General features: G+C 40.9%; 2 protein-coding genes across 3 annotated transcripts in view; both read left to right on the top strand.

Moving 5' to 3' along the window:
• The first annotated feature begins 250 nt into the window (after window positions 1-250).
• LOC140337346 (3-mercaptopyruvate sulfurtransferase-like) lies at window positions 251-14,031 on the top strand. Its single transcript, XM_072421069.1, has 3 exons — window positions 251-496; window positions 8,963-9,573; window positions 10,559-14,031. Exons 2-3 carry the CDS (start codon window positions 8,973-8,975, stop codon window positions 10,855-10,857), a joined length of 900 nt encoding a protein of 299 aa, XP_072277170.1. The 5' UTR covers window positions 251-496; window positions 8,963-8,972; the 3' UTR covers window positions 10,858-14,031.
• A 156-nt stretch (window positions 14,032-14,187) lies between these two features.
• The window catches only part of KCTD17 (potassium channel tetramerization domain containing 17), a 41,623-nt gene continuing 32,996 nt past the window's right edge, over window positions 14,188-22,814 (top strand). For both annotated transcript variants that reach the window (XM_072421071.1, XM_072421070.1), the window contains exons 1-3: window positions 14,188-17,482; window positions 17,668-17,776; window positions 21,931-22,016. In XM_072421071.1, coding sequence (XP_072277172.1) covers window positions 17,294-17,482; window positions 17,668-17,776; window positions 21,931-22,016 — 384 coding nt within the window. In that variant the 5' untranslated portion in view covers window positions 14,188-17,293. The remainder of the gene's footprint in view (window positions 17,483-17,667; window positions 17,777-21,930; window positions 22,017-22,814) is intronic.

The raw sequence follows: 22,814 nt of genomic DNA, 5'->3' as shown, positions 1-22,814 counted from the left end.
ATAATAATAATAATAACAACAATAATAATAATAATAATAATAAAAATAATAATGATATTAATATTATATTTGACTTTTTTGTGAATTTTATCTTAGTGGGCGTGGCTTTCCTTTAGAGGGTTGGCATTACCCAGAATTCCCTTCTCTTATTGGACTAGGGTATTTGCATATGTTTCCAAATACATCTCCTTATAGGTGTCTATCATTCTTCCTCTATCATCATCGGGACCATACTACTACAGAATATAGGGGGTTCCGGCTGTATTTTGCTATGCTGTGAGTGGTGTGTATAGGGGTTTCTCCCCTGTATACAGTGAGCTGCTCCTCCCGCCCTGCTATTGGTGTTGCTCGGGTGACACACCCCCCTGCTCGTGTCCTGTCTGTACGTGCTTCGGCTGGGTGCTGATTAGAGCCGGAGGCCAGGCTGGGAGTGACCCGGGATGTGAGAGGAAGGACACCGGAGACAGCTGACGTAGCAGGAAGGAGACACCGAGCGGTGAGTGCACACAGCCTGACCGAGCCACTATAGTGCGGGGCCCTGGAAGCACAACAAGTACCAGCGTGCCCTGCCTGCTATAGCGCTATGTGTAGTACACAGGGCAGTAATACTGACCTATAAACACCATTCCTGTGATATAGCCACATCCTCCATGCAGCTTGATGAGCATGTCACTCTGATCTTTCCTTCTATCAGTGTGCTTTCCTCCCATGTTTGCTCTGCAGCATTGTGCTGCTTCTCTCTCCCATGCTGAGCTTTGCTGTAGAGGCATTTCAGAAAGCTGATGCCATGTCACATTCAAGTCCTTGTACTGCTTTCCTGTCCTCCATTATTTGAGGAATCATGATTAGACGGCTTTGTTTCCTTTATATCTTCCTGGAGTTTAGCTGCAAGGCTATAAATCATAGGTTCCTATTACCGCATTAAAATCTTGTCATTGCAATGTTATTATCTGATGTCTTCCCCGTCATTCCATTGCTCATCCTCTGACATGTGGGATGTGATTGGTGCATTGGACACAGGAAGGCTGCAGAACTTTTTACGCTTCTTTACTGCAGAAGGGACGGCAAAGTCTTTTCTGCAATAAAACCATTTACATGGCGGTGCACACAATGACTATAGAGGACGAATCCACTCAGAGGATCCATCATTGCAGCCAATCAAGATAACCAGAGATCCAGGGAAGGAGAGAGAGATCCCTATTCATTGTACAGTGCTGCGTAATATGTTGGCGCTATATCAATCCTGTTTAATAATAATAAGATGACGAGATCTGGTAAATTATTGCTAACAGGCGGAAGTGACATTGCCTGTCCTTGCTGCAAATACCAACCTGCCTGATCGTGTCTTTTCAAGTTTAAAGTGAAACTAAACCCAAAACAAAAACACACGTCATTCCCGCAGATCTGTCTGTCGGGAAGTTTCTTCCATCGGCCGACATCTTCAGAGGAAGCTCCCGGCTCCCACATCTTCTCTCCACTTCCGGCTGCTTCTTCCTGCGTCACCGATCTCGCAGTGCGCAGGCGTGAGATCGGGTGATGTAGATGGGGAAAAGATTGCCGATATCACTGCGCATGCGTAGGTTAGGCAAATATTTTCTTCCATTGATAAAAGGGCTCCTGGTACACATGCCCAGGAGGAGCAGCCAGAGTCTCCTGACGTAGGAATGGCGGGAGGCTCTGCGCTCAGCCGCGGCGATCAAGACACAGAAGGGAGGTGCGGCACCCCTCTTTTTAAAATAAGAGTTGTCTACCCTTCCATGTAAAGTAAAATGTTGAGTTTAGGTGCGCTTTAGGTTTGGTTGCAATGTTTGGTGAGATGTTTTATATTTGGATACAATAGAAGCAGGTGACACAAGTTTTGTCTTCATAAAGTCTTCTTTTTCCAATCCTGCTGTCACAACAAGAAGTAAAGCTGCGTACACACCTCCAATAATTATCATTGGAAACCAACGACCGAAAAGCGTTCACAAAAAAGGGAGCACGAGGATTGTCGCTGGAAACAACCGTCGCAGCGGATCTGATTGAGCGACGATCATTCGCTATGTATTGTGTGTACGGCCGTTCAGTGATCGTGCATGTTTCTGCGGTACACTTTCTCCTGTACATGTCACTTCCTGTATCGTTCAAACAATCATACCGTGTTTCCCCGAAAATAAGACCTAGCATGCTAATCATGCAAGGGTGAAATATAAGCCCTCCCCCGAAAGTAAGCCCTATTGGCTTCTTCGGAGGGTGTGGTCACGTGGTACACGGAGGGATACCAAGAGGAAGGAGGGAGCAGAGAGAGAGAGAGCAGGAGATTTCAGAAAGCACTGGAGCAAGGGGTGAAGAAATCGCAGGGTTAATTAACCTGCAGTACTCTAGCGTTCTAGCGCTCTAGACGTTGGTGGATTCTCTTTTCAAAAGGTCCTTGCTGGTATCTCATTCATTAGCAGCAATGCATATTTATTAATTGATTTTTTTTTTTTGCTTTTACTCAGATGTAACATGTAACTCTATGAGTCACATGTTAATTGTCAGCACATTTTCTTGTTATGTTGCACTTGTTTGCTTATGAAGCTGTGTTTTTTTTATTACTCGTTTTTGTCCATTCTTATTCATGACTTCTTGTATATACCAGAAGAAATCTGTGATTTTGACAGGTCACAGGTAACACAGAGGTATCTTTCTATAGTAATATTGGTTGCAGGTTTTGGTAAATACAGATTTTTGTACATGAATAAATATAGATTTTTTGTGAGAAAAATAAGACATCCCCTGAAAATAAGCCCTAATGAGATTTTCAGAGGTAAAATAAATATAAGACACTGTCTTATTTTTGGGGAAACACTGTATCTAGCATGTGGACACTATTGGTGGATTATATTTGAACGATTGTATTGTTACAGAATTATGCACAATACGATCGTTCAAAATATAATCATTGATCGGTTGTAATCGTTTGCTTTCTAACGGTAATTATTGGAAGTGTGTACCTAGCTTAAGGGGAATTGTCCTGGTGCACAGTGCCAGTTGTCCCCATAGGACGATCACCTCCCATTCATAGTTCTATTTACCTTTACCCTCCCCAGCATTCTAATTATGTCAGTATTTATGTGTTAAAGCAGTACATTGTGAAACCTGTAATATAACTGTACAGTAGCAGGGTTCTCCCCAGGCCCTTTTAGCTGGGCGCACCTCCCGGTACTTTTCAGCAACCACCCGGCTGTTTTTGGGTGGTTACTAAAGAGTTTGGTCACAATACAGGGGCTGCCACCCACCTACAAATTCTTTCCACCCGGCTTAAAAAAATTTCTGGGTTGAGCACTGCGTAGCCTATATTATATATGTATAAATATAATGGTTACTTTTATTAGTTTCAATACAGTTATTTTGTATTGAATCTAATACAAAATAACTTTGGATTTCCCGCTGCGCCTCCTGCACGCACCGATGTCACTGGGAACGTCAGTGCACTCGCTGGCTAAAGATCAGAAGAAGAGGACATCACCCGAGGATGGGACCTGACAGGCAGGACGCTGGAGGATGCCGATTGGACCAGGTAAGTGTATTTTTTAATGTTTTTACCTACCTCGGGTGTGACTTAGGGTTACTGCTTTTAGCATTTTTTTTTTTTTTCCTCGAGCCACACTTAGGATTACTGCTCAGCGGGTTAAACGTCCTTTTGTCTGTTACAATTGTCTCCAGAACCATAGCGAAGGGATCTACCTGGTGGTGACAGCAATATAAATCAGATCCCTCACACCTGTAGGGAGCCACAGCGTTCAGTCCCAGGCTCAGCTGCGCTCTCAGCCTGTCCCATTCATTTGTATGAGAGGGGCTGACAATTGTTTTTTGCATGTGGCTGCAGCAAATTGCCATGTGGTTCCCCAAAACACAATGCCACTTGCAGTAGTTGTTTGAAATTTGTGCCACAGCTGCCTGCAGATCTGGTTATCTGCTTCCAGGAGCTTCCAACCATTCCATTTACATTGCATGTCAAAAGAAAAGCAGTTTGGGCATTACATAGACTTAGGATGTGCGCACCACTGGACTGCTTCAGCATGTAAACAAAGCCTGGCGCTGCCCAGCAAAGAAATCATACAAAATGATGTGACCTCGGGCAGCCTTCTGCCATTCTACTATATGTACATAGACCGGGCCGCGTTTGTCTGCTGTTCTGCATACAGGCAGATAGAATTATTATTAAACAGGATATATATAGCGCCAACATATTACGCAGCGCTGTACAATAAATAGGAATCCTGTAAATTTATGCAAAAATTGTTGCATAATATTATATACTTAGCATAACACCGCACTCCTTGTATTTTACTGATGCGTTTTACTTCCATTAGGGATAAAAAGATAAAAGCCTACCTAAACTCATTTTTACAACATTTTTACTTTACTTACAATAGTCAACTCTCCTATATAAGATTTAATGGGAACGCAGAGCCGCCCAGGATACCTACATCATCTACCTATCCCAGGCATGAGGGGGCATTTTTTCCACCAAAGGGAAGGAGATACTGATCTCACACATGCGCAGTGGGATCGGCTCCCTTCTTACAAAGCACGGATTGTAAGAAGGACCAGCACCATCGAGGGATCTGTGGGATTAAAGGTAAGTGTCATTTTTTTATTTTTAGTTTACTTCCACTTTAAACCTCTAATGTAGTGAAATGCATCAGAGTTGTGCCGGGCTGGTGTTAGCCCCCATATGGACACCAGAATATTGTCGATGAAACTTTCATGATCGTTTCTAGTGAAAGATGAATGAGGGCTGTACACACCGCGTCGTTCTGCTCTGCGGGGGGACAAGCAAGTGACACTCCATAGGAGTGCACAATGGTCGTTGCCGATCTTCGTTCATCAATCCTGACTGCTATACACTGTATGAGTCTGTCATTTGGAATCCCTATTTAATGTACAGTGCTGCCTAATATGTTGGCGCTATATAAATCCTGTTTATTAATAATATGATAACTATGTGCTTATCTCGGGTGAGAATCAGCTGACGTGTCAGCTTTACTGAGGTTTGTAGTTTGAGTAGGAAGGGAGTTGGGCTGGGTAGGGAATATTGGCTTGGTACCCTTCCAATGTAAATCAATTCTTAGTTGTACTATAGTTTTACTGGAAATACCCTGCTTTGTAGGAATGTGGCGGCAAATAATGCCTACCTATCAGAATGGCTCGGTATAGCTGTGTAGAGGGGGCAGTGAAAACAGCTGTTAGGGGTGTAAATTGATGCTTTTATCTTATAGATCTTTAAACCTATGATAAGAAACATTTGGATCACACAGGTTCCATACATACAGCAGTGTTCTCCCCACTCCCTTTTAGATGATACCCAACATTTTTCAGTAACTACCCGGCTGTTTTTGGGTGGTTGCTGCAAAGTTGGGTCACCATACTAGGGCCACCTACAGCTTCTTCCCACCCAGCTTACATTAAATTTTGTAAAGGACTTTGATAACTGCATCGGCCTAGGTTTCGTGAGCTGTAAGCTGCCATTGACGTCTTCTCCTGGGAAGAGCAGTCTGCCCGGACCTTCAGACTACCTAACTGTGAAGAGAAGGACGTCTGACTTTTGTGATTTCCGTTCTTGTTAAGCTTAGTCACTATGAAGGTATTGAAGTCCGTGGGCAGCATAGCTGGCAGGCAATTAGGTTCCCTTTGGGGTTAATAGTGAATGTCATCCTCTGTATGTCTACCCAACTCATCAGCTCAAGGTGCCAACCATTGCCCATACAGACCAGTGATATCAGCACTGCTTATATGTAGTTGATCATGGCTGGGCAAACAGACACAAAGTCATTTATATCTAAAACCATCTCAAACGTTTATATTTTATCAGTGAAAGTAAATATTGACCAGCTCCATGAAATGTCCATAATTGTGGTGATGGAACTATGATAGCTACTACTTTCACCTTATATCACTAGGATCCCAAGATAGTGAGTGTCCCCCGGGCAAAACCTTTTATTTTCATGGCTTTCCTCCAGGCCACAGGTGGCAAGCACAAGGCCCGCAGGCCAAATCCGGCCCTTCTGGCAGTCTTATGTGGCCCGTGGTGACAGTGCCGCATCCAAGTGCCTGACATTTGCAGCCGCAAATAAGCAATCACTCCCAAAATGTCCAACAAGAGAAAAGTTGATGCAGAAGAGCGACTATTTACCGAAAGCTGGGAAAGTGAATATGTTCACACTTCACGAAGACAAGCGTGTTCTTATTTTCAGATTAATGGCGTGTGATATGATGTCTTAGGGTGAGGAAGGATCTAAACTTCTACTAACACTATGGATCTAAATAAAAAGTCCCACCGGACACTTAGCCTGTGTTTTTCAGCCCCTGTGAATTGAGTTGACGCCGCTGATCTAGGTACTCAGTTCCTTCCTTCATCAAAAAACAAACTGGACGGTTATTTGGCTTTAGGCGATGGGACATTAGGCTTCAGCTATGGTAGGAACATGAGATTGGGAGTTAATCCAAAGACTGTTATTGATGTGGATTGCGGAAAGTGCTGTCTAATATACTGTACAAAAACATAATAATAATCATTAATTTGTTTTTTATTCCAGTCTGTGCTCCAAATACCTCTCACTAACCCCCTTATCAACGCATGTTTAGCATTTATTAAATTTGCCCATTCCATTCCACCGGCTGTGTTTATTTGCTGTAGCCCAGACTGCACAGTACACAGACTGATAACACCGCTGTTCTTTGCTCTTTTATAGTGAACCCTGAACTCGGTTGACAAAGAAAATGAGTTTATTGCTGGGATATTGCTTGTCGTTAGTTCAACTTTCTCTAGTGTACAATGGTAACCTTTTTAAACATTGCCAGAATGTGCAAGTCTGCAGATTTTACAGCAATTCATTGTAAACTGGCATAATGATGTACGTCGGAAAGCTGAAGATTTGTAAATTCTAGTTTTAGCTGGTAGAATCTACATTATCTAAAAACATAGAAATGATACCGTGCACTAATCAGAAATTATGTAGATTTCCTATAAAAACGAGTCTTCATATACAACATTATGATTATTTGTTCCTTGGACAGTTTTTAGTCTAGCATGGGGGTCCAATGGTATTCTGGACCAGATGGATAGAGGTTTTGAGTTAACCATAAAACGTATATTCCAATTATAAAGCAAGGCTGTAACCATTGGACAGCTGTTCATTCAGCCATATTATGGTGAGAATTAGCCAACCAATGGACTGCATAGAAGAATAGATCATGTTCTGTGTTATCACAATTTAACGGAAGGATCGTTGAATTTGTTGCTCAGTTAATATGTCGGGTGTAATAGCATGATTTGTGCACACGTCAAATTATTCCCATATGGGACAACGGCACTCATCTCGGGCAAAAATCTGACCTGTGTGTACAACGGTTCCCCGATTTGTTTATCATCCATCATAGTGGATCAATAAATGGAAAATGAAATTGGGGATGAGCACTGTGCATTTCAATGGAGGAGAACACAGCGGAATGCTAATCACTTCCTTACACTCTCCACAGAACAGCGACCATTGGTAACATTATTATTATTATTAATAAACCGGATTGATAAAGCGCCAACATATTACACAGCGCTGTACATTAAATAGGGGTTGCAAATGACGGACAGATACAGACCGGGACACAGGAGGAGGACCCTGCCCCGAAGAGCTTACAATCTAGGAGGTGAGAGAAGTGGCACACAATAGGATTAGTCTTCCTCGTCCTATTCGGCTTGCTCCTACTTTCTGCTCATTTAAAAGTGCCCTCAAAACCAATTTTTTCAAACTTGCCTACCGATCTTCTGTCTTTTGAAACCATCACTACTTCCCACCACTACATATCTCCCATTCTATTGTGTGTGAAATTCCAACTGATCAGTAACCACCCAAAAACAGCCGGATGGCTGCTTAATATTGCCAGGTGGTGCCTCCGACTAAAAGGAGCTAGAGAGAAACCACTCTAGGAACCCAGAAGCATCTCTGTTAGTAATAGTATGGTAATCTCTTATAAATGATAGGAGGAAGAGCAGTTTTATTAAATTAATGTATATACCCCTTGTAAAACCCTAACTCAATTCTTCTAGCACCGTTATATGCATCCAAAGGACAGTACACGTGAAATGCAATGCAGGTAATCTCCTGCTGTTAGAAAGGAGAAGCACCAAATGTAAACTTGGAAACCAGAGAATGTCAGGCTAGGAAAACAAAACCACAATGTTAAAGCCCAACTCCAGCTCATCTTTTTAGATGAATGAATTAGAACCTTGTAAGGTGTTAAGTGCTGTCTGTATCCCGAATCAGGGGATTTCTTTTGACATTTTTTATGGTCAGACACCCCTTACCTGGGCAGGAGGTTCTCTCTGAGACCTCACCCCTTCTCCAAATCATCTACACCTACATGGAAATATCCACCTTCCATATCATTGGTTGTCCGTCTTTCTGGGTGGATTCTTGTGGAATGCAGACCAGGCAAAATTCTGTAAGATATTCCAGTTCGTGCAAGAGCAACTTCTCATAAGATTTCAGCTGCTCTGCATTCCACAGCAATCTTCCCAAAAGGACTGTAACCCCATCTCCATCTGGGCACCATTGGCAGAAGGTGGGGGTACGTTTAGTTGTATTTTTATCCATTTTAAAGGTTCATCTACTTAATTTAGGAAGGGGGAGACATCACAGAGAGTGTAAGAAGACATTCCGTTTCAGTGGAAATCCTCTTTACAGGGATTCAGACAAATGATAAATCCTGTCATTGATCCCAACCCTTCCTTTTTGTGGTAATGTAAGATAATGACATAATGATAAATGACAGAAATACCAATTAAAAAAGGGTTTCCTTCCTTACTATATTCAGATAATGTTGTTTTGTCTGAACATGGCCCATATTGGATTTTGTTGCGATTTCTCCAGCTGTTTTGTTAGGTAGTTTATTGTTTTTCATAGATTTTTTTTATTTATTTATTTTTTATTTCTTATAGGACCTTCATCATGACCCATCAACTTCTGCCCCGAGCTTTGGTTTCCCCTCGCTGGCTTTTGGACACTCTGCGAGCTGGTTCTGCCCTCAGATCAAATATTCGGGTTCTCGATGCGTCATGGCATCTCCCCAAAACCGGACGTGACCCATGGCGTGAATACAAGGAGCGTCACATTCCTGGAGCCTACTTCTTTGACATAGATGTCTGCAGTGACCGCACCTCCCCGTATGACCACATGCTTCCCAGTGCTGACCAGTTTGCTGAATATGCTGGAAAACTTGGAGTCTCTAACAACAATCATGTTGTGGTGTACGACGCCAGTGATTTTGGCTCGTTCAGTGCCCCTCGTCTGTGGTGGATGTTTAGGGTTTTTGGACATCCACAAGTGTCCGTCTTGGATGGTGGTCTAAAGGCTTGGATAAAGGAAGGACATCCAGTAAAATCAGGGAAGGAACTGCGTCCAGAGCCAGTAGAGTTTCAAGCAAAGTTGGACACTTCTCAAGTTGTGGAGCATGAGGAGATGGTGGAAAATGTTGAGAACAGGACGATTCAAATGGTGGATGCCAGAGTGGAAGGAAGGTTCCGAGGAGTTGACCCGGAGCCCCGGGAAGGTGAGGATGCATTGGTGCTTTTTGCTTCCAGTTCCTGTTGATAGCTTTAGATGCCTTCTTACAGAAAGTGAAGGAGATGGTCCTCCGTAAATTATTATGGGCCATGTTGTCACAAAGGCTACTCTTCATTTGCATCCATTGCATTTATCTGTGTTTCTAAGGTGAAAAACTGCTTTGTACCTAGGTAGTAAAAGAATGAAGCTCAGAGACCAATGTGCACAGAAAACCCTATCTAAGCAAATTTTGTTTTGTCTTGAATAACAAAGCGATCAATACAAAGCTTTCCTGAACTAGCACTGGATTGTAACCTATTGGCGGTACAAAAATGGCTGATCCCCAATGCAGTATGTTGCCTTTGCCTTTCAGGTAGTTAATTGTTCTAACTAGTATAACAAGTCATGGATGTTGCATTTGCCTGTCCACTTTTGTGGACCCAACCTCAGGCTGTCCATCCAGTATAGGCGACCTTTACTTAGTGTTTCACATGCTTGATCTGTTACCTAGTAGTGGTTAAGCGCAAAGAGCTAGAAATCAGGATACTTACATTATACATTTATGACCCCCACAGATGAAAACATTTTTTTTGCCTCCTAGCTCTGCATACATTTCTTTACCTACTGGCACCTCTTTATTTAGCTGCATGCAGTGAACAGTACATAAAGTCCCCAGTATTTAGGCATTAGCATACAACCTGGCTCATATACATTGCAAGGACTATTTTAGGGGAGCAATCTTACCCTGGAGGTAGCCTCATCCTCCATACAGCAACACACCAGAAGTGCAGGCTTCTGGTAGCTGAATACGCTCAGTGCATTGTGTATTTCATGTATTTCACATAAAAATATTGGACAGCCACTTCTTCCCTGGTGAAAAATGTTATAGTCACTCTAATGTTATAGTTGATGAAAAAATACTTGTGTAATTATTTGATTTGCACATGATTGGATAATCATTACACTGTAATACATTCTGTTCTTTTTTTCAGGAATTGAGCCTGGTCACATATCTGGTTCAGTGAACATCCCCTTTCCAAGCTTCCTCACAGAAGAAGGTTATGAGAAGTCTCCTGAGGAACTCCGACGTATTTTCAAAGAGAAAGGCATCGACCTGTCAAAACCACTAGTGGCATCCTGTGGCTCCGGAGTCACTGCCTGCCACGTGGCTCTTGCTGCTTTTCTTTGTGGTAAAGAAGACACTGCCATATATGACGGTTCTTGGGTTGAGTGGTACATGCGTGCCAAGCCAGAAGATGTTGTGTCAGAGGGCAGGGGAAAGACCTTGTAAGTGACTTGTACATCCTGCTTATGAAGACCTGTGAACTTGCTGATCTTCACAAGCTGCTGAACATGTATAGCCTGTGTGCTATCATTGGCTGGTGAACTTGCTCACATATGAAACTCTTTGCTATGTTACAACACTGCTAACATGTGCCTTAATTCTTTCCTATACAACGTATCTGCTTGTAGTCATTGAAGAGCTGATAAATCTAAAGCTATAATATAGAAAGGAGCTTTTCGTTTCAAGCCAGGAAAGTATGCAATGTCTTCGGGACTTATCAGACCCAATAATTACACCTTGTGGGGGAGATATGTATTTCTTTCAAGAAAAATTCCATTCAATAGGCAAAACCAGTTTGTGAAACTCCAATGCTATCCAGCAAACACTGCAGCTTTGCTTCTTTGCCCAATTAGTTTTTTTCTTAAGCCAGATTTTAGAGTTGATGGTGTGTTCAATGGAAGATCTCCTTTTCTTGCACTACATCACTGGTCACATTAAACATTAAATGCAGGTTTTATTCTGATTGTTTGCTGTGTAGTACTGACATTTTTTCTCATTTAGTCTGGCTGGCAAATAGCTGGCAGAATATATTCTCCTTGTACATCTCAAGGTTTCATTTAATATCTGTACTGTTTAAAGAGAACCTGTCATAGGACAATGCTAGGTTCATGCATGAGACTCACTCCCTCTCTTTCATACTTTAAAGTGGATCTAATTCTTCATTCTTGTGGGTTTACCATAAGCATAGCACAGCATTCTTTGGCTCACATTTACCTTTTTGTAGATTCTCCGTCTGTAACAGGGTCCAGGAAATTGTCACTTCTGCATCCTCTGAGTCCACTATCTTCACCGTCAGCTAATTGGTGGATTTATGGGTCCATTTTTATCCTCTTGAGCCATTGGACGGCAATCAATTTTATCACTCCTGCACATGTGCAGAAGTTACATTGTTCCTGGGATCTGACTGTTGCATGGCACATGCCACTAGGAGCCAAGGAAAAGTTCTTCTGCCAAAATCTCAACCATCTCCTGATGACCTTTTGTTAGTGAATTTAGGTGCATTTTAAAGTAGTAGTAGTTGTAGTACTAGTTAAACTGAACTAAAAAATTACACTGACCTTTAATCCCGCAGATTCCTTGATGGTGCTGGTCCTTCTTGCGATCATGTCCCACGCTGTCCTGGGATTCCTCCTGGCGTGCCGCCATCTTTTATCTTCTCTTCCGTCTTGTTGCTACGTTACCTGAACTCGCACTGCACAGGTCTTGATCGCCATGGCCTCCTAAAGGGTCATTGCTGCACCCAAAAAAAAAACATTTTTTACTTTTAGTTGTCTACCCTTCTGTGTAAAGTAAAAATGTTGAGTTTAGGTCCACTTTACTTTACTGACCAGAAAGATTTGTGCAAGTTAGTAAATTCATAGAAAAGTCAAAAGTCCTCTTCTGTATACAAAGCTTAGCATGACAGCCAAGCATTTAGGACTTTAGAAGGAGGTCAGCAATAGCAGCGTTCTGTTTGCTAACGTGATAGAATTGCTGGAACACAAGTAACAATTGTCCTGTCATCCTAAATTAAAAAAGGGAGCTGCTATTGTTAAAGAATCCCTGCTGCAAGACTATTCATATCAACATCAATCATCCCATAAGATAATATGTGCATATGTGTTTTATGCACATTATTTACAAGAGGGAGGCTTTTACATGTACGTTTGAGACTGTTGCAAGGTCTTGCCATCCTGCATGTGGGGTACCTGGGTAGTCTCAGAGCTGTTCCTCACATAATACTATTTACATATATAACATAACAATATAAAGTATTATTTTGGTTCTCCCTTAGCAGCTGCAATAAAAGGTTTTGTGAGGGCTGGAGGAGCTGGGCCACCATAGACAGCAACCAGACACAGAAGAGAAGAAGGTCATGAAAAGTAAGGAGGAAGGAGACTCTATCCTGAGTAATTGACTTTTGCTGATGCAAGAAAAAACGCACACTACTAGTGAAAAAAAATGTAAAGGAAAATGCTGCAGCAAGCATTACAAATAATTTACCTAAAAGTTAGTGGCAGGATCTCTTTTTAAACTGAAATGACCAATAATTTGGTCACGCCGCCAAGATAGATGCAAACTCACATATCTCTGTTTTTGGCACAGGTTTATTTTTCTGCATTACTTTTAACATTAGTATGTGCAATTTTGCTTTAAGTACGGTTGAAAGAAGAATAAACTAGTAGGGCTTCCTTTTTTTTGTCTGGAGGGGGCTTTTTTGGTAATGGTTAATGAAGCTGAAATCATTGGTGATGCAGGTAAAGTTTAGACAGTCATCTGTGATGGTTTTATTGGGGTAAAGTTTTACTGTTTTTAGGGAAGGGATGATTATTTTTTATTGGAACAATCAAATATTTTTGTCATTGAAATGAAATGTAACAAACAGAGATTCTCATGTTTGCTGATGGATCATTTGGGATAGTATTCCCATTGTTTAAAAATCGTTAATGGAAATGGGCATCTAAAAGCCAGGTATATACTAAGTATAAATGATCTGAGTGGTGGCCATTTTTATGGGTTGGACTGTTTCCTGCAAAGGCTACGTACACGTTGGATTTCCATTGCTGGATATTATCTTTCTTATAGTTTCTAGAATAAGAACAGAAGAATGAATGAGCTCTTTACACACAGTTCTGTTCTATGGAGAGGGCAGGGGTTGGATGGGTAGATGGCACCCCACTGTGTCTTCCTCTATAGAAAAATGTATAGTGGTTGTTCGTCAATACTCCGTGAATGATCGGTGAACAACACAGGACTGTTGCACTTTCACCCTAGGAGAACCATCATGAAAGTCATCTAGTGTGCATACTTAATCAAGTATTGTCTTAGATTTAGGTTGTTCCATGTGTTTCCTCATCTTCCTGCTTTGTGATTGGCTGTCATGGGTGGGGAGAGGGGATCAACTGCACCTAATATTAGTGACTACTTTGAAAATCTAAACTGCTGCAGTTTGCTCATATTTCCGTTTATTGGTACTTTGTAAATGCACAATTATAAAGGTTTCTTATTTGAAGTTGGGGAGATTTATTTTGTTAATAGAAGCACAGAAAATTTGAATTTCTATGTTGTTAATTGCCAATTAAATCTGGTTGAAAAACGTGATTGGGGCCAATGTAATAATAAAGAGATTCAACAAATCAATGTTCTACCCAAGTTGTTTTTAGTTTATGCTCTGCACGTAATTATTTATCACATAGTTACTTATTATATGTTTGTTGTTTGGCAAATGCAGCCTGGTTAAGCCTTGACTATGGACCAAAAAGGTTGTTGATTTATAAATTGCATTTGTCATAGGAAAACTCTTGGCTGGTTAGAGTTAAGCTATGTACATACACTAGAAGAATTGATCATGATCATCTTGGATGAAAACCTAGTGTATGTGTATAGCTGTTCACTGATCTGTTCACCAATCCATTCCTACATATCAATGAATGAATAAGCATGGACGGTGGCTGTACTTTCCTCATTCATTCATCCTCCCCCTCCATGGAACAGAGCAGCACCTTGTGTACAGCGTTTGTGCCTGAAAACTATTAGGAAAGATAATTTCCAGTGACATACCTAATGTGTGTATGTATCCTTTTTATGACATAGTGACTTTAAAGGAAACCTTTTCCTACAGCCTTGTACATGAGTAAATGGAAGAAACATGTCACATGTGTACAATACTCTGTCCTTCTGATCGTGGGGTGGGAATGGGGTGATGCACAACACAAATGAGAGTTCATGATTAGATTTGCTCAATACTCATGGAATCATTTTAAGAAAGTTCTTTTTTCTTTTTACTTTCTGTAACTTTTAAGGTAAAAAAAAAGGTTGCTCTGCACTTTCTCCACATTGTTTTGTAACAAGATCCTGCTAATGTAATTTGTTACATACAGAAATTACATTTCTGTTGCTGGGAACAATCTTTCTTGATTGTTTCCAGGGACAGTAGAACGACGGAGTACTGTTTAGTTCTATGGAGGGGGAAGGACAAGTAGGAGGCACCTGCTGTTCCTTCCTCTATAGGATATGACTGTAATCATCCCCGCTCAGTTGTTTAGTGATTCACCATTGTGGTTTGTTAATTGACATCAGAGGACTGCTTTACACACTCTAGAATTTCACCCAAAGCGATCACAAATGTTTGTCTTGGGCAACAATTATTTATCGTTGGTACAAATCTTAAAGCGGAACTAGTCTTAAAACAAAAAAAAAAATACTTGCCTTTAAACCCTCAGATCCATCTATCCATCGGGGGTTGTCTTCGTTTGGGCCCTACGTCGTCCCTGTATCCGTCTCAGCCCGTGCCGAAATCTTCTGGGTTCTTCTTCCTGCGTCAAATGATCTCACACTGTGCAGGAGCGAGATCGGGCAATGTAGATGGGGAAAAAAGCTTGCCAATGTCCCTGCACATACATGAGATCAGCAATTTTTTCTTCCATTAATGAAAGGGCTGAGGGCGCAGAAGTAGCAGCCAAGAGCCTCCCGTGATGCATGCCGCAGAGATCAAGACAAAGGAGAGGGGCTGCAAAAAAAAAAAAAAATACAATTTTTAAACAAAGGGGTTGTCTACCTGTCTATGTAAAGTAAACATTTTGAGTTTAGGTCCGCTGTAAGTGGGATCTTTTATCTGTGAGCTTTTATCATTTTTATCTGTGATCAGCTTGGGAGACCAATGAAGCAGGTGATAAAAACTATAAAATCTGTGGTCAGTTTAGATCCTTATCCCAGTAGTTTGATGTATAAATTACTAATGAAACACAATAAACCTATGGGGACAGAAATGAAGTCATTCGGATCCTGGCTTCACTACCTGATGATGTACTAGGTATTGATGATAGCTCTTGATCCTACACCTGAAAAATCAAGAGGACGATGGCAAATGGTATTTCTATTCTACTCACAAGTTCCTTTTCAAGTTATTCCAATAAATCATGGGTATAAGTTGGCCATTTCAAGCAGGTTAGTTACTTATCAGGATTTCTGATCTGATCACCATTCAGTTAACAGGTAGATTGACCCGTTTGCTTTTGTTACACATTTCCTGCCTTCTGTAAGTCTAAGGCCAGGGCCGTTTGCACATGTGCATGACAAAATGTGCTCATTTGAAGAGATCCATGTCAGTAGATCGTTCTGCAGCCATGTGCATAGATTTAAGGTTTGCCTGCCCCCACTGATCTTTTATTAGCTATGGCTGTCCACATATATGGCTATATCTGACTTCTTAAGCATATAGAAAACCATGGAAGTGGTTGCACATTGATTATATTTTATGACACTTGATCATTAAGAAATACGCAGTTTCGTGTTACCTTTTTAGCCACTCCATCTATACTTGTCTTCCACTATTCCCCACCCCTCTATCACACACACAAGCTTGTTCACCTGCCTAAACAAGATAAAATACCTTGTACACCCAAGTAAAATGGGCAATGACTTCCCTGCCCCACTTCCTACCATGGCTTTATTTAAAATTCAGCTTGGCTGAGCTGTATCGTAGCCATGGGTGCACATCACTATGCCGGTATTTGGTGGCAGTATACCCCATATAAATTATAAATCCTGAAGCCTGGATCTTGCTGATAACTGAAACTGAACATAAGAGGTACTATGTTCTATTGTGTTGGATATGTTTTATATATGTTGTAGCTTTTGTTCTATTCTGCAGCAAGATCAAGCAACCTAGTATGACAACGCTTCTTCTGCAAGGATTCTTCTCACACATGGGTAAGTGTTGTCACCCTAGGAGCAGAATTGCCTAGGAGGTCAAGATTACCAGGTTCCAAATAAAATACAAACCTGCAGTTAAATGACCCCTTACAATTAGAGAATCATTAACTACCACTTAAACATTTTTTTCTATATGATTAAATTAAAATTTAGTAATTTGTATTAAATATCCTGTGTTCTTCCAGGTAGATAACACTGCTTTTTGCTTTTCTTTTAACATAAACTTGTGTTAATGTACAATGTGTCCAGGATGTGTTAATATGTTTGGGATTCCTAGAAGGACCAGAATAGCGGTTGCTACTGACAAGCTTGTTGCGGAGGTGAGAAACCTGATCCAATGACAGATGGGACCTGAAGAGGCTCTAAGAGGTATCTGACTAGAGTACACCTGCGGTGACAACCTGTCCCTTGGGAGAGGGTGTGGTATTCAGCCACAGTGGGAGACAAACGAGAGCAACAGCAGCGCTGGTGAAGAAAGGAATTAAACGATTAAAAAGTAATTAGCCACAGAAAAAAAGATAACGCCTCTGGTACTGTATAAGGTCACGGAGTTCTGGAGAAGCTGGAGTTACCGTATTTATCAGGATACAGATTCTTGGTCTGCCTTAGCATCTAAGTCATTTCAGAGAATTGTTCCAGAATACCAGAGGTACCAGAGACTACATTAAATCAGGAAACAGATAAGAAGATGATGCAGGTGCCGCACTATATAGCTCCCGGAGAGATTGGCATACAGCGGACAGCTTTCGAGGGGGGGAAATGGGTGCGTCTCAATGTAGGAGGCACAGTCTTCCTCACTACAAAACAAACCCTGTGCCAGGAGCCCAACTCTTTTCTCTGCCGCCTCTGCCAGGAGTCCCAGTTGTTGTCTGAGACGGTGAGACACACAGGCTGTATTTTTCTTTAATTACTTCTGCAATCTGTCTATTCCTTTCTGTATGTAGATAAATGTATTTGCTACCGTTTTTTCATTCCACGTTTATCTTCCTAATTTAATAATCACACCACTTGTCTCTCGGTAAATCTTTGGGTCATACTATGCATTTCTCTTTTATACTTTAGGATGACACAGGAGCCTTTCTTATTGACAGGGACCCGTCTTACTTTGGTGCCATCCTACGGTATTTACGCTACGGCAAACTGGTCATAGACAAGAACGTTTCGATTGAAGGTAATTTTTCTCCTACTATGCACATGTTTGTTAAGGGGCCTGCATGAAAAATCTCAAATGAAACCTACCATTCTCTAACCCCTAAGCTGCTAAGAAGTTCCAAAGCTGTAATGTCCTGGAGTCAGAATGACTGGTACTTTGCTTGACCAACTATTTATTTCCTTTAGTGCATAACTTTACTTTTGTTAAAAACTTGATAGTACACTCTGTAGTTTCAGTGTTCTATATTTGCAGTCCCCTGTGTTCTTTTAAAACTAGCAAAAAATTAAATTGTGGCTTCCTTGTTTGGGTGCATTATGCTAAAAGAGAAGACATTTTCTGAATCACTGCTGTTGTAATTCACAATAGCCAATTGTAGGGCCAATAGGCAAGTTAAATTATTGTCAACGGAAGCTGGGTTTTGCTATGTGGTACATGTACCAATGGCCAAATCAATACTAAAAAAAACATCTCATTCTATACAGAATTGTTATCTCAACCTAATAACTCCAACACACACACTGACAATAGGGTGGCTGTGGGATCACCCTAATATTGGATGTGCTGAATTATAGGTAGTGCCTCAGGTAGTTCTCAGGCACTGAATCTACAAAGTGCCTTGATTAAAGTTTGCATTTTGGATTCACTAAAAACGTATGGTAGTGGCAAACCTGAATCTTACATCTATTCGAAATGATCAAAAAAAAAAAAAAAAGTGTTAACATGTTCTTTAAACTTATACTCAAACTAACCTCCAAACCTGTCATAGGAAAAAATTATTACGGCACTGGAGCCTCCAACACAGCACTTAAAGTGGAACTAAACCTAAAAAAAAAAAAAACAATTGTGAGTATGCAGGTTCTTGATCAAGTCCATGTCTCATCTACAATTGAAAAAAAAAAAAATTACCCCCTTGTTTTCAATTTTTCAACTAAATTCACCTCTCCTCTCTCCATTTCCGGCACCAGCACATTCTCTGGTCCTATTTCAGGTTTGGGATCCTTGGTCATATTGATTGGCCAGGCTGGAATGACGTAACTTCTGTGCATGCATCTTGAAGTTCATTCATTCCTGGCAACCAGACATGCCAGCCTCATACACTGATCATGCTTATCTCAGTATATAAAAAAAAAATATTAGAAACAGATAGGTAGGTTTGTTTTTATAGCAGAAGGGTGATCACTATTCCTTCTTAATAATAATCTGGCTGCTCCAGATTATTTAATATTTACCTTTTGTTCCGCTCGAAGTAGAAAGTATAGAGAATTCACATACATGAGTTCCAATATAAATGGCAAGGAGAATGCTACTGTAAAGGTGGCTAAAATCCTTCGTGTATATAGGACAGACCATAGAAGATTGTTTTTCTTAGTGAAAGTGGAATCATGCTGTTAAGGTATATCTAAACAAAATCACTAAACTTTGCCTAAAGTTTGGGATTGTTACTAAAAAAAAGCAAATGTCTATTAGATAGGATACAGGATATTAGATCCTGGCACTGCCTTGTATTACATTCTTCTGCATCCAGCACCAGTCTGAACATGTTGCGTTTCAGCCGTTCATAATTTCAGTAATTAGCAGAGAATCATTAATTATTTAATACTTTGTTCATTAACTGGAATAATAAATGTCTATTCATTAATCCTTACCTATATGTTGCCCTCTCTGATTGGACTTTCCAGCTCTTTTATGTAACATAATTAAAAATAGAGGTCAGAGACTAATCAGAGATGCTGAAGGCAACAAAAACACTTCTGAAAACAGCACTTGAGGGATTAATTGGACTGCTGTATACCATCAGTTTACAAAGCCCATGGGACTGCCCCACTTCATTACTGGATTTTTATGCAATAACCTGTGTGAAATTAGTTTAAACTGCTGAGACAAATGTACTTGAAATAAAGCTTCCCCAAAATAAAAATAGTGCTGGTCTTTGCTAACGTTTGGTAGTGTGTCTTCGAATGGAGGGAAACACTCTCTTTGACCTTTGTCATCAAAATCTTTCCTCCAACTGATATTAAACAGAGGCAACAAGCAGACGGAGAATCTACTAAGCTAATATCTGAAAAGCTAACAAAAGGTAAAGTAGAAACAAACCCTAAGAAATAGATAAAGTCACCAAGGGGTAGAGGTTTTGGCAGAAGAGACATTTCCCTGGCTCATGATGGCCTTTTGTTTTTTGCCTATACTGTATGGTTCATAGGATTTGCAGTATAGAACCAGATCCTGGGGCCAATGTAACGTCTGCACACTAACAGGAGTTACATTATCAGTGGTCATCCAATAGCCAAAAATAATGGCAATAGACAGAAGTCTGTAGTGGCAGCAAAAATGGCTTTGGGTTGACAGGCTCCTGAAACTATTATCGCTTTAGGGTGCCATAATAAACAAGTACGTGGCGTATACCTAACAATTATGGCAAAGCTCACCCTTGCCAACTTGCTTTTAGTGAAGGGCAGGGTCCATTTTTCATGTGTGACTCCCCTCCTGATTTTCCCAAATGTTGCAAAAAAGCTCAAGAAAAAAACCTGTGGGGGAAAAAGCATGTAGAATGTTTAATTTCCATAGTGCAGGGGGTGGCATCATCTTCTTGAGTTGCAGAGTAGCCCAAAATATGTGTGGGAGGAGGATGGTGCCACCCTCACCTAGGCAGCAAAGACAGAATCCTGGGGTATGGTAAGTAAATTATCAATCCCCTCCCGTACAGGTTTTGATTTTTTTGTGCACTTTTGTCCAGCATTTTAGGGAGGGGGTAGCTCCTTTAAATAGTAAGTCTTGTTTCTTTGGTTCACAGTCAATTTTAAAATAATATATGACAACACATATTTTAGATAATAAAATCACTGTACACTATATACAAAATAAATAAAAGCCCTTTACCTAATTGCCCCTCAAGGCTGCACATCTGTTATTCTGGTAATTTTAAAATTTAAACTGGCAGTACATAAGAGAGTCAAACTGCTGCTCATATACACAGAGCAACACTTCAACAGTAACTGATCAACAGCACACTGCACAAGAATATTGTAGATTGGAACAGTGATAGGAAAAAGGTCAACTCAACTATGTGCTGCCAGAATAAGGTAAAATGCCATTTGCTGTAGTTCTTGGGGATTATTTTACATGTGCAGCAAACCACAGTTGTATAACGTATTCTCAATTGCTCTCTCAACTGCTCCCATTCAACCGCATGACAGCAGTTGAGAACTGTTTTGTGTATGCAGTTGCATTCACAATGCATTGGTTTGCTGTATGGTTCCTGGTTGCATCATGTAGCTTTTGACCAACCACTTCCATTGACTTGAATGGAGACCCATTGCAACTGCAGTAGGCTGCAGTTAAACCCATTACCAGTCACTTCTTTAGGACTGCATATTGCCTTTGATCTTTTACAGTGCAGTGAACCTCATAAAAATGCTCAACCTCATAAAATGATGCAGTTGATTCTAACAATTGGTGCAGGGTGCATAGTGAGAGGTGTCCGGCAGCAGTGGCATTAACCGCATGGCATTTAACATCCGTAAGGGACCTACCAGCTAAAAAGAAAGGTAACGGAGCAGCAGCAAGGACTGGTGTTTGGCCAAACTGGCAAATTGCACAGGGCCCTCATGCTTTCCAAGGACCATTAGGCAGATATAATATTATATACAGCACAGTGGCTCAGTCGTTAGCACTCTGGCCTTTGCGGCATTGTGTCCCAGGTTTGAATCTTGGCCGGGAAACTATGTGCATGGAGTTTGCTGGATCTCCCTGTGTTTGTGTGGGCTTCCTCTGGGTACTCTGGTTTCCTCCCACATCCCAAAAACATGCAAATAGGTTAATTGGCTTACCCCTGAAAACTGACCTTTATTAAGGACATATGACTGAGGTAGGGACATTAGATTGTGAGCCCCTTTAAGGGACAGTTAGTGACATGACTATGGGCTTTGTACAGCACTGTGTAATATGTCAGCGCTATATAAATATTGTGTAGTAATAATCAAATATTCAGCCAGAATGTCTGTGATGAATCCTTCAAACCTTCGAGGTATAAGACCAGACTTGACTAAGCATGGTAACCTCCAACTACATACTTTAGACAATGTTCTAAAATGTTCTCAGACAGGAAAACAGTTTACATATTAAACCTAAAAGTAACAGTTGCCTTGAACATGTCTATATGTTTTACCCACCAGGAGTATTAGAAGAAGCTGAGTTTTACAACATTGCTTCATTGGTCAAATTAATTCATGAAAAAATGGACGAAATTGAAGCCAATAAGGTAAAAATAACATGTCAAGCTAATAAAAATAATTGTACTAACTATAGTTGTCCTTCAACCCTTTTACTGTATCAGTTTCTTCAGCTGATAATGCACATACCCAGATCCTTTCCCTCTGCAGCTATCATACTCTCAGCATACTTGTGATAGAAATGCTGATGGCTCACATTTACTTCTTTCTGCACGGGTCAAGAGGAAGGCAGGGTGGCAGCAGCTAAATCATGTGTTTGTCTGTTTACTAGAGTAGTAGTACATCCATAAGCCAGGTCATTTCTAAACATGTTAATGCTTTTTCAGAACCCCCCACCCCCTCTGCTAATACAGGGCAATTATTAATGTACAAAAAATATATAGTAAAAGAGAAAAGCTCTCCTTTACAACTTTACAAGCCTTCTCTTGTAAACTGCCACGTCTGTATGCCTTTATGGTGGTATAGATAGCTATAAGTTGTGACAACATCTGTCATGGTTGGATAAATGTCTTTAATCATTGACTTGAAACACAACTTTGTGCTCTGGGCAACTTACACCTTCTTCCATCCTCAATGTGAATAACTGGTGCTTTCGTGGCTCAATGGAGGTGTGTACTGTGGCTAAGCCTGTGTAAATGCTTCTAGGAGAAGGGCCAGGGTACCAAGAAGGGACAACCTGTGTAGGTGGCATCATTCAGCAATGGGGACAAAGTGCCAGCCCAATTCTTGACAATACATAGACCTTGTAGCAGTACTGGCTTATTAGGATGATTGCTTTGTTCCTCCACCCTTTAGTGGAAAGATTTGGTGGCATCAATAGCAACAGT

Source organism: Pyxicephalus adspersus, chromosome 8 (assembly GCF_032062135.1).
Source record: "Pyxicephalus adspersus chromosome 8, UCB_Pads_2.0, whole genome shotgun sequence".
Classification (NCBI taxonomy): Eukaryota; Metazoa; Chordata; class Amphibia; order Anura; family Pyxicephalidae; genus Pyxicephalus; species Pyxicephalus adspersus.
This window is presented reverse-complemented; position numbering and strand designations above follow the sequence as displayed.